The sequence below is a fragment of the Micropterus dolomieu genome, linkage group LG11 (assembly GCF_021292245.1).
Source record: "Micropterus dolomieu isolate WLL.071019.BEF.003 ecotype Adirondacks linkage group LG11, ASM2129224v1, whole genome shotgun sequence".
NCBI classification, from domain to species: Eukaryota; Metazoa; Chordata; class Actinopteri; order Centrarchiformes; family Centrarchidae; genus Micropterus; species Micropterus dolomieu.
This window is the reverse complement of record NC_060160.1, coordinates 9,798,163-9,811,083: the sequence shown is the minus strand read 5'-3', so window position 1 is coordinate 9,811,083 and position 12,921 is coordinate 9,798,163. Positions and strand designations below refer to the sequence as shown.

The 12,921-nt window shown below is 41.4% G+C and overlaps 1 protein-coding gene across 5 annotated transcripts in view; it reads left to right on the top strand.

Annotated features, from left to right (window-relative positions):
• fndc3ba (fibronectin type III domain containing 3Ba) overlaps positions 1-12,921 on the top strand; it is a 98,235-nt gene that overhangs the window by 36,827 nt on the left and 48,487 nt on the right. For 4 of the 5 annotated variants that reach the window (XM_046061894.1, XM_046061893.1, XM_046061895.1 and 1 more), the window contains exons 4-7: positions 6,015-6,091; positions 9,152-9,383; positions 9,558-9,729; positions 10,427-10,557. In XM_046061894.1, the coding sequence (XP_045917850.1) occupies positions 6,015-6,091; positions 9,152-9,383; positions 9,558-9,729; positions 10,427-10,557 (612 nt within the window). Of the gene's footprint in view, positions 1-3,714; positions 3,838-6,014; positions 6,092-9,151; positions 9,384-9,557; positions 9,730-10,426; positions 10,558-12,921 lie in introns of those variants that run through there. The other variant, XM_046061896.1, reaches the window with a different exon arrangement.

The following is a 12,921-nucleotide window of genomic DNA, read 5'->3' as shown; positions in this document are numbered from 1 at the left end:
GGAGGTTACAGTAGAATTGGAATCCCCTCACCAGCCAGGGACGAGGATCACAACCACTGCTACTACCTCTGGGCAAACAACCAGAGATGGAACGGAAGACTTTAAGTGCACAAGTCTGGCAGTTCTGTTTGGCAGCAAACCTCTCTACCATCATTTGGCTTGGAAGGACGATTTTGCACAAGCAAGGGTGGAAAGTTGTCTCCACTGTTGTTTCAAAAAGCTTAATACTTTTGTTTTTCATAATCTATATGGAGGAGAGCATGCTTAATTTAATGAGCCCAAGCCAGTGGGCTAGTAAAATACAACACTGGTTTTACAAGCCCCGAAGCGATTGTTTCTTTTTAAGCTCTTTAAAATGCTGATGTCAGATGTTGATGAAGTCATCATGGCATTGATAGTTTCATCAGCTGGCGTAAGACACTGTTATGCAGCTTTGAGCTTGGACAATAAAAGTCGAGGGGCTCACTCGTCCTGAGGAATGTGCTTACACATACCTGCGCGCGCACGCACACACACACACACACACACACACACACACACACTGTGCACATACAGTAAGACCCAGTGTTCCGACGTAGAAACTTTCCAGCTTATGATTTACATTCCACAGCAAATCTGCAGCCGGCTCAAATTACAGACTTGCACAGAACACAGAGTCAGGATCAGAAGTGGGTTTCTTTATGCACATGTGTATTGATGTTTGTTACATACATATCAGCACATCAGCTGTTTGTGCATTTGTGCATGTCTGTGTATGCATGTGCTAGTTTTTGCGTCACTTAGCGGAGTGTTAGTGTTGTTACTGAGGGCAGGGCAGCGCAGGAAGTCCTGACTTCCTCCTCCATCACTGAGCCTCACCCTGCCCACGACAAAGATGTCCGCCGGACTTGACTCACCGGAGATGGACTGAAGGGCTCTTCAGTGTGTGTGTTTGTGTATGTGTGTGTGTCTGTGTATGTGCATGTAGCATCACATGCTTCACACCAATTCGGGATGTGTATATACAGCACACTGGGCTATTTTAAAGTTGTCTCCCACATTTCCTGCAACAGCAGGCAATCCCCCCCTCCATCTCTCTTTTTTATCTCCTCTCTCTTCCACTCTTTCTCTTTTTCACTACATTTGCCATCATGCTCTATTTTGTCTTTATCTTTCTGTGTCTCCTTTTCTTTCCCAGAGCTTCTAGTAGCCATATCAGTTGACTAAAAGATCTATGGGGGTTTGTTTTATATTTATATCTTAGATATGACAATAGACCATACTCTACAGTGTGTGTGTGGTTGTGTGTATCTGTGTGTGTGTGTGTGTGTGTATATATTGGCCAAGCAGTAGAGGAAGCTGTCGTGGGAGTGTCTTGCTCTTGGAGCTCCAAGGACAGATAACATTACCCTGCTGATGCTTACATAACTTCCAGGCAATGCCACATCACAACTGACCCAGACACACACGCGCACACACGCGCTCACACGCGCACACACACACACACACGCACGCGCGCACACGCACAGATGCAGACACAAACACATACAAAATACCCATCTAGACCAGACAGCTGTCTCCATGGGGCTCTGATAGGTTATACAAAGATTGTGTGTGTCACTGTGTGTGTGTGTGTGTTGTAGATTAAAGGTAAATGCTTTTATTAAGTCTGTCTATTTTGTAATGCCATGTTTTTTTTGTTGGTGTGTTTTTGGAAAATCCATCAGATTCTAGTTGTTTTGTATGTAGGTCAGCTCACAAACAGGCTCCTTTGGTCTGATATCAATACACACAAACCGCACACACACACGCTTTCCCAAGAGGGTCTGTGTTTCCTTTCAATGTGGTAACCACATGTGCAGATCTGAATTGAAGGGGAAGAGAGAAAGTGTTTCACTTTTTTCTAAACCTGAATACTGCTTCAATCTGATGGACTGAACACAAACGTATAAGCACAGTTGGTCCTCAATAATCACACTGACTGTCAGCACTGTTGATCGATAGATGGGTATGTTTATGCAGTGTGCATTATTACGGATGTAAGTAATTGGCGTGTATGAGACCAGAACTCTTTCTGTGTTTGTGTGTGTATTGTGCTTTGGGGGCCCAGTCGCAGCTGTCTTTGACAGCTGCATCATGGGAAACATCTGATGAAATGTTGCATCATCTCTCTCTGTGTATGTGTGTGAATCTATATACAGGCATCTGGACAAAATCACAAGTTTGTGTTTCTTTTATTTTTTTTGTGTGTGTGTGTGTGTGTGTTTAGCATGACGATGCGGTTCTCTTTTTCTTTGACATTAAACTTGGGTTCATTGTTGCCCTTCCCACCTTTCCCACAAAATGTTTTTTCCATTGGATTTTTGTGTTTTTGGTTTTGACTTGTTGACTTGTTGGCTCTTTCTCCTCATGTCTACATTGTTTTCACATTCAACACCTGTCCGTCTTTCTCTCTGGTCTTCCCCCTGTGTGTCATGGTTGTGCTTTGTCTATCTTTGTTATAGTAGTTTGTCATCATGCCTGTGGTCTTCTTGGTTGCTCAAGACAGCAGCTCTCAAACAAATATGTGCACATGTCACTGACCCCAAAATGAATGCACATCTGACCGCAGACCATAAGACCTTTTATTTCAGTGTTCCTTGCAATGGGGATGCTAAGACATAGATGTAGTATTGAACAACCTAAACACGTGTGCTGTTACTAAACAGATAAAAGAAGTGAGAGTGAAACTGGTGATTGCAATCATCTTCAACACTGTACATTGTAGTGAATTTAAGGTGATAAATGCTGTGATACATATATTTTTAATTTGTACATATAGAAAATAAACACTGATTAATGCGCAGGAAATCTGTTCCTCTTGCACAAACAGAGCTAAAGTTAATGATAATCATTCATAAATTATTATGCATTCACTGTTAAATATCACAAGAATATTTTTCTGGTATCTGGATAGCACAGTGTGTTGCACTATTATGTTTTTACATCCAAAATAACTCTTGAAATGTGTAAAACAAAACCTTTAATAACTCATTTTGTTTTTATTTCAATTTGTTAGTTGTCATTCAGCAGATATGATATAATTGAAAGCCAGTTCATGATAATATTAAATGATCACCCTGCCCAAACTCCTATCCTTTGTTTGTGTGTTTTTTTTGAGGAATGCATTCAGTGTATGGGAGGATACGAGCCGTAGGTGACAGTTTGAGACTAGAGACATCAGGGCTTATGGCAGTGGTTCTCAAAGTAGGGTATAACAGAATGTACGGTTATTGTGGTAATGGTTTTCACGCACTTTCTCTAATAAATAAATCATCTAAAAACAAAAATCCTATTAGATTGGGATTGGGGACCCTGGGACAAACTCTTACAGGGGTACGTGGTCTAATTTGTATCCAATTAGGGGTCTTTGATGTGAAGAAGTTTGAGAACCACTGGTTTATGGGATATGTAGTCCTACTGTAATTATGATAAATACTGACCTGCTAATAATCTTGACTACAGTCTCATTTTTTTGCGTACCAAGTTATCAACTTTAAATAGGACTATAAAATGAACTATTCCTCATTTGGCCAAGTACCGCCTAGATGTGTCTCACGCGAATGCCCCTGTTGCTCAGGTAACGCAGTGATGTCACATGCAGGATATGACCTCATAACTGATCTCTGACCTGAGCTCTCCGGCACTCGGAAGCGGAAGAAGCAACAGATGGAAAATGGGGGCGGGCAAAGGGGAGAGGAGTGTGTTAGCTTCGTTGTCTGGGATTCCAGCAGGATTAGGCAGAGGAAGTCGGGACTCTGTTTGCGGTGCTTAAAGGGCAAAGCTGGAGGCAAGACTAGAAAATGACGTTACTACAATGTGGGTCATGGAACACACTCACTTTTACGTGCATGTGGACACACACACGGATACAATACCAACCACTCACATACACACGTTCAACTGTTTGATTATCCTGAGCTTTTCTAAATGGCCAACAGTCTAATACTATACAGCTGTGTGTGTGTGTGTGTGTGTGTGTGTGTGTGTGTCTGTGATGGGTAGCAGGACAAAGAGTGTCTTGTATTTTGGGGAGGCGTTGGGGGGTAGTTGGGGCTGCTAGGTCCAGTCTTGGGGGCCAAGGATAGGAATATTCACTGTGTGTGTGTGTGTGTGTGAGCAGAGGAATTCTGCTGTTTGCTGAGTGAAGAGCACAGAGGCAGCAGAGACTGTCCAAACACACGTCTGTTTGTCAAGAGAGTGTGTGTGTGTGTATATATATATGTGTGTGTGTGTGTGTGTGTGTGTGTGTGTGTGTGTGTGTGTCTGAGAGAGGGCGAGTGAGACACAGAGAGAAAGTGTATTTGGGACCTTGTGTGAGCAAGAGGGAAAGTGTGCTATGAGCATTGATGGAAATAGGTCTAGAGAAGCTCTTTGTTTGTTTGTGTGTGTGTGTGTGTGTGTGTGTTCTCCCCATGCTGTGACCTTTCACTCAATGAAGACTTTCATATCCACTCCTAGTCTCCATGGTAGGGAGGCAGACAGGACTGAAAGAGGTCTGTCTCTTCATACCTGTGACCTACTCGCCATGCACACACTAGCATACACTGCAGGCTTTGCTGAGGTTGTGTTTGAGCATGCTTAGACGTGAGTGTGTGTTTACTGTACTGTTACCTGTTTGTTTGGCTGATGAGAGGTCAGGAAGGTGGGTGAGAGATGGAGGGGTGGAAGGAAAGAGGGAATGATTTATGGAGAGCGAAGGAAAGAGGGGAGAAGAAAGAGGCGAGAAAATAAGGGAGAGAATGACTGAGGGAAATAAGAAAGAACTAAGTCAGAAGGGGAGGAAAGGATGAAGTGAGTAATATTTGATTTAAAAGGAGGGAGTGAAGGATGTGAGTAATAGGTGAAGGTAGCGAAAGAGGGAGGATCATGCAGGAGGCATTCCTGAAAATGGGGTGGAGGGGTGGAGGAGGAGGGTAAAGGAGAGGAAAAAGATTGAAAGAAAATGCAGGATGAAGTGAGTAAGAGGGAGGTTATAGAGAGTGATAGAGGGAAGAATAGTGAGACACAAGAGGGGTCACAGAGGGAAATCTGTTGAAGAAAGGCAGACATGATGAAAGGGAGGAAGGGTGGAAGGAGAAAAGAGCAAAGGAGGGATGAAAACAGGAGCTAAAGGGTCAGTTCACCTAAACTACGAAAGGGAAAAAAAAATTTTTTCTCAATTATTCCTCTAGAGGTATGTAATAAAATAGTAAAATATTAATAACTGGGTGAAATCACCCTTTAAAGGAGACCAGGTTTAAAATATTCAACTGAAACTTGACATGTGTAAACATGGACAGAAACTATTAGTATCATACATGTGGGACCTCTGTGTCTATGTGTGTGTGCAGCGTGATTTATTCTGAGGCCAGGTCTGCCTCCAGCTGTCCCACTGGGGTCTGAATGACTTTACCAGCCGCAGATCTCCATCTCAGAAAGATGGAGGAAGAGAGAGATGGAGATTTGGCGGGGGGTGGGGGGGTGTAGCTAGTGGAAAAGTCAACATAATCTTCTGCTAGTTCCATTAGATTTTCTCTTTTAGTGAGCGGTCATGGTACACCCATGTGTTGTACATCTATCCATCATGACGCTACTGTTGAGTGCAGACATCATCATCTCCAAAAGCTTCAAGTCTGTTTGAAGTCATTTACAGTTATGTTTGTATACTTTTTTGTGTCATGCCGGAAGATTTTATGGGAAAAAGTCTTCCAATTGGTCGATTACTTTCAGGACACTGATCTTGGATAATTTTTTCATTCAATACATTGATAGTTTACTTTACAGTAATACAACCTATATAATACAAACCTTAAGTTGAACCTTTTAATGTAAACAGGCTGATCCATTTGAATAAGGTGCATTTTAACATAAAGTGTAATCTGTGTCACACTTTACACTGGCTTGCCCTTCAGTGTGTGTGGCTGTGTTTGTGTCCCTGTTGATTGTCGAATGTAAATGAGAATTTACTTTAGCATGAGCTGCCTGGTTAAATAAATAATTCTTCTCCCATGCAGGTCCTGCTGAGGTTCCCATGATGTCCCCAAATGGGTCAATCCCCCCCATCCACGTACCCCCAGGATACATCTCACAGGTTAGTTTGTGTTTAGATGTGTTTTTCCTCAGTCTGATACTCTCAGACATGTTTTTATTTTAATGTTCTTCATGTGTTTGTGTGGGAGAGTTTCAGTCAAAATAACAGTTAGGCACAGAGGGAGACCACAGAGTGTGGGACTGCATTTAATTAGCTAGTGGTTTCTTTTCTGAAAAAAAGGCTTCTTACAAAATCACGTGATCTTATATTGACTCTTAAAATCATATTTTTCTTAGTAACAAGCAAGTTCAACATTTAAAAACTTTTCCAAAATTTGATTTGTTTCCAAGGCAAATATATTATTTAATTAGGTGCCAGTTCACTGGTGCTAGTTGAGCAGCCAACTTTGGTTCAACATACTGAAGCTTGTTTCTGGAAAATTCATGAAATGCTGTAAGGAAAATTAAATGAAAGTTATGTATTTACAGCCAAAAAATGTCAAGTTACACATTTCTGTGGAGGACTCGCTGATAGACTTAAAACTTTTTTGTTGAACAACTGTCAGACGTGGGTCAAGTGGTTATCATTAAACAACGGCAAGCATTAATATGGTGGATATAAGAGTATTTGTGGAGATCTTGTGCATATCAAACCACAAAGACAGCACCAAGCATTACACTTATCCTGGCTGTTGTAGTTTAGAAAGAATAGTACCCAAGGCAGCCTCCTCCACCAACAGAGTACTGAGCAGGAATGTGCTGAATTTCGGGTGTCAGGAGGCATTTGTTTTTCTGAGTCTCTTGTATGCGTGTGTGTGTTCTTTATCAGATGTCCTCACAAAAACAGAAAGATGAGAAAAATCTCCCAAAGTGAGGATTTTATCTGTTTGCTTTTTAAAATATGTTGAAGTTTGACATTCTGAATTGGGTAAAAGTTGGGTTTGGCATGTTAGTGATGTGGAGGGGTTAAAGGTTAATGAATCAACATGATTTAATGGTCTGTCCTCACAAGAATAGCGTTAAAAATACATGTGCATGTGGTGGGATTGTGTTCATATGCCAATGGAAGTTGGGCCATTGGCTCACAGTGGGTGTTTGTGTTTGCATGTGTGTGGGTGTGTGTGTTAGTAGGAACGGGGCCAAGTGTGAGCGGGAAACACTGTCACTCTTACATAAACAAGCCTGATAGGGGAGACAGGCAATGGTTGGGTAAGTTTTTGTAGGGTTAGCGGTGGAAGAAGGGATGGATAGAGAAAGAGCACTGTGGTGGTGAAAAGTAGCGCACTGACAGATGGATTTTGTGTATGTGTGGATGTGTGTGCGTTTCCTCAGTGGTTCTTGCTAATGGCTGCATTGTGATGGTTTGTGTGTGTGTGTGTGTGCGCGCGCACATGTGCATGCATATTTGTAGGTCCCTTCCAGTTTGAATTATCTGGAGTGTGTGTGTGTGTGTGTCTCCTTGCCAGTAACTGCTGCGTGGGCATGTAGTTCGGATCCACATGTACTCTAGCAGGGACTTTGCCCTTGCTTTCCTATCAACACTCTGTTTTTCTCCTCTGCAGTAGAGGAGGGGATGGGGGGCAGATAGGGGGCCTCCTCTTCTTCTTCTCCCCCTCTCTGTTTTTCTCAATCGGATTAGTTCTGTTACCTTCTTCGTCCCCTCCTGACCGTCTTTAATACTCTCTTCTTTCTTTCTGTCTGTCGTATTCTGGTGCTGAGTCTGTGGCCTCTCAGTGTGTGTGTGTATTTTAGGGTTGTGTTATTTGGTGTGTGTTATGTGGCACTGTGTGTGTGTGTTGTTATTGTTGTTAGGGACCAGCAGATGACTTCCCCTCTCAGCAGGGAGTGTGTGTTTGCTCTCTGCTTGGAATGCAGGCCTGTGAAAGTGTCTGAATAGTTGGAATGTGCGTGTGTGTGTGTGCGTGTGTGTGTGTGTCCTAGGCCATGAATGTGAAAGAGAATACATGTATGGAATCTATGTGAAGCTTTTGTAAGCATTTCTTTGAAACTTGTTGAAATCAGCATGCCATCTGATGACAACATTGTGGTGCTTGTTTTCCCCACTTAAAGGTCCAAAGCAGCACAGTGTCTCAGTTGTTAAATAAATGATGAGATCCATTCCTTTATTAGATATTCACCATTTGACAGACAGGGCACCTGCTCTTAACAAAATGATTGACAGCAAAATTTTGTAAGAGCAGGTGCTCTGGGACCTTAGAATTATATAAAAAAATAAAAATTATATAAATAGCCTTAAAATAGACATAAGGAATATATATTTTAGAGGACTAGTTTGACAATTTGGATAATTTGCTTATTCGCTTTCTTGCCAACTGTTAGGCAAGGAAATTTTGTACCACTCTCATTTCTGTTTGGTAAAAATGAAGCTACCGTCAGCATCTCAGTTAGCTTAGTTTAGCACAAAAAGTGGAAACAAATATCACAAACTTGCAGCAAAAAGTTACTTTTCCCAGCAAAAAAAAAATAGTGCGCCACATGTAAAACTGTAAATTGTCATTTTTTTCACTTTGGTTCTTGCGCAGATAAAACAACCTGAAAGTTACCTCTGGACAGAGACAGGCTGTTTCACCCCTTTTCCCAATCTTTATGCTAAATTAAGCTATCCCGGCTGCTGGCTCTAGCTTCATATTTACAGAAATGAGAGTGGTGTTGATCTTCTCATCTATCTATTTCAAAAGGGTATTTCCCAAAATAATGAACTGTTCCTTTAAGCTCCAGAGGCACTTTATGTATGGCCTAAATCGTATGTTGAAACAACAAAGGGAGTTGATCCTCTGTAAGTGATAAACTGCACATTGTCCTCTTGACTCAGATTAAGTTTTGATGTCATGTGCCAAATGCCATATTAAAATTTAATAATAAAATACAAACTGATTACACTTTGAGCAAGTACTATCCAGGGAGATCTCCACTTGACAATGTATAAAGCAATCAGAGACTGTGCGGTTTACTAACCTCACATGATTTGTGGGAACTAACGTCTACATTTCTCATACACTCACAGCTGTCAAACATTTCCAAGTATACCATTAACTGTGAAATTCCAGAAACACATATTAAGTCTCTTAAACTCCCTTTCTCTTCTATGTGTATCCCACAGGTGCTGGAGGATAACACAGGAGTCCGCCGAGTGGTGGTGACCCCCCAGTCTCCAGAATGCTACCCGCCCTCCTACTCTCCGGCCCTCTCCCCCACACATCACCTGCCCCCCTACCTGGCTCACCCTCACTTCATCCCCAACTCTCACTCTTTCTACCCCCCTGTCAGCCCCGGGGAGCTGTCCCCCCACCAGTACTACCAGCACCACCTTCCCCCCATGTACGGCGATCCAGGTACTGACATGCTGACTGGACTTTATGCCACTGCCAAAAAATCAGGGGTTTAATGTGGAATAAAAAATTCAATTATTAATCCAATTAAAAATATGCTTTGCACAGTTTTTTTTTGTCAGACATAAATTCTCTTCCCTTCTTTCATCTCATCTCCTCTCTTCTCATCTCCTTCAGAAATCATCCCAGTTTATGGGATGTCTAACTACATAGGCAGAGAGGAGACGTACAGTAAGCCACAGCCCAAAAAGATTAAGGAACAGAGACAACTAGAGCGACAGAACCGACTTAACTCCCCACCCTCCACTCTCTATAAGGGCAGCCTGGGGCCAGCACACAATGGATACAGGTGACCATACTGCTTCTGTGGCCCTCTGAGATCAGCTTTGACTGGAGGATTGATTGTCTTTTTCACAGGTTAAAAGATGAACTGTTTGAAGAATACTCCAGTATTCTTTCAGTTATTTGAGTTGTTAATTTCCCCCCCCCGAAAATGTCATTGTTTTGGACACATTTAACTTTCCACACCAATTACACACATTGATGTGGTTGTTATTGTGGATGCTCTGATCTGCCAGAACACTGTCATTGCTAATACTCACTTGATTAGGCGATTAAGCGTCGAGTATCAGCCATAAATTGACTGATCCACATTAAATAGTACTCAGGAAAATAGTTTCTTTGTCAATGTCATGATAAAATACAGTGTTTCTGCTATCAGTTAGATTAATTCAGCTGACTCAGCTTTAAGTGCCCAGCATTGTATATAAAAAAACAGCACAAAATAAGGGTCATTGGATCTGTGCTCTGCATCTGCAGATACTTTGAGTTGATGTATTGGTATCAGGCTATAAAAAGTTGGATTGGTGCATCCCTAGTTGTTATTTGTTTTCAAACCTCAATAACAACTCAAGTGCTCATTCACTGCGGTCCAAAATCTTCCTGGTCACAAATATGGATTGATATTTCCAAGTTTTGTCTCTCTTTATATAATTTCTCTCCTGTAACTAACATTAAGTGTCGTTGCAATTTTGTTTGTGACGCAGCAACAAATCACACGCCCCATTACTTGGGTCAGTGGGGTCCGGGGGCGGAAACAGCAGTCCAGGAGGGAAGAAGCCAGAGAGACGACTCCGCAGCAGTCCACGAAACAGTGAACCAGAGACACACACACAAGGTAGGACACACACACACACACACACACACACACACACACACACACACACACACACACACACACACAAAGCAGTAAGAGAGACTGGCACACACATCTACAATGGTTCATAGTAGGTTTGAATGTATTCCATTCCAGAAACCATATATGGTAGTTTCTTGCTTTTAAGCGTCAAATAACACCTTTAGTCAGTCAGTCACACTGAACACAAACTCACAGTTAGACACAAACGCAAAGAAGGATGCTAAATTCAAAAGAGCAAAATCACAAGACCACAGTGCAATATGTGTTTACATTTTTTATTTTAAAATTACACTCCAAAACCAACAACAAGGAGATGACCTCTAATATCTGTGTGTTCTTTCATTTACATGGCTACAAGTCAGAAAAACACCACTATGGGGAGTTTTTATTTTCCAAACAGTTGATATCTCAACATGCAACAAAACCAGCTCATATATCTTTGTGGAAGAAGAACTTATGTCCTCACTGACCTCTCTGTCTCTATGTGACTGGCTTTGTCCTGTTCAACCTCCGTGCCCCTCTGCATTCAAGCGGGCCAGATAAAACACACCTTTCGTTCCTCTCTTTCTCTCCTTTTTTTTCTCATAGAAAATCACCCCCCCAAAAATGAATGGATGTATGCAGCCTCACTGAGGTGAAGGGATCCAGGGGGGAGGGTGGTGGTGGTGGTGGTGGAGGGATTGAGGTGGGAAGGTGGGGAAAGGGGCTAAGAGAGGTTGTCTGGGTAACCACATAGCTGAACCCATCCCTGAGCGCTATCGTTTTACCCTCGCTACAATACTGGCCTTGTTGGTGCAGGCTGAGCCACAGGGGGGGTGGGTGAGTGAGAGGGGAGACAGGAGGGGTAGGGGGGAGTCACATACCTGTAGAGTCCTGCTTGAGATGAAGGGAACCTTTGAGCTCCGAGATTTAGACACCACAGCTCAGCCTTATCACACACACACATAATGAAGTGCACATGCAGAGACATAAGGGCGCGTATACACACGCGCGCACACACACTCACACACACACACACTTGTGGTACTGTTTCTCTTTAGTGGCATGTCTTTTGACACATCAGATGTCTGAGTTATTAAAAAGAGCAGAGTATTTCATTTATACACACACATATACGCGCACGTGCACACACACGCACACACACAAACACATAAAGCACACATGGTTATCTGCAAAGGTGATGACAGAAAAACATTAGAGGCCTTTATCTACTCCCTCGTTGTAACTGTCAAACTTTTCTTTAAATTCACCGTCCTCAACAAACTTTGATTTAGTCGCTCACAGCATTGTGTCGGATAAGAGGAATATTACATCTGTGTAAGGTGTGGGAATGCGTGTGTTTCCCCAAATCCATGAGAGTGATATAAAATTTGAGCATAACTTAAGTGATTCTATGTCCTGCTCATAAAGAAGACCTTAAAAGAAGTTTTGAACATACCCATGTTGTTATGTAATTGTATTTTTGTGGAGACAGACATAATTGTTTTGTATATAGAATATTGTGTGGATATACTTTATATTTTAGATTTAGAAAAAAATTACATTTGAAAAATTCTGCAGCAACCGCTCTTAGTTATTCTGGACAATCCATAGAACAGGCTGTCAGTTTTAATAGGGACTATTTTTTTCAATAGAATGTAGTGCCAATTTAAACTGTTCACTAGGTCTGAGACTGTTCGCCGATTAGCTGATTGATCAGTTAATTGATCAACAGAAGATTAACTGACAACAAATTTGACAATCAATCCATTATTTGTTAGCAAAAATACCTAACAATGTCTGTTTGCAGCTTCTAGAATGTAGGTTTAATTACTATTACTTAGGGCTGCAACTTTCATTGTTGATTTATCGATTAGTTTTTGGTCTATAAAATGTCAGAAAATGGTGAAAAATGTCAATCAGTGTTTCCAAAAGCCCAAGATGAATTCCACAAATATCTTGTTTTGTCCGTAACCTGAAGATATTCAGTTTATTGTCATAGAGGAATAAAGAAATCGGAACATATTTACATAAGCGAGAATCAAATATTTTTTCTTAAAACTAATTAATCGATTATCCAAATTGTTGTCAATTAATTTAATAGTTGACAACTAATCAATTATTCCATTTATTATTGCAGCTCTACTTTTAATACTGTTCCATTTTCTATATATTTGTAAAGTGAGTATCATTCGGTTTGCGGCAGTTGCAAAATAAACAGGCTAAAGCTGTTTGGACATTTTATTCACACAACAATTCATCAATTAACCAAAAGATCACTGACAGATGAATTAATAAAGAAAATAATGATTAGTTGCAGCCCTGTTGTTTACTACAAAGTCTGTAAGTTATAGAGAGTTATGA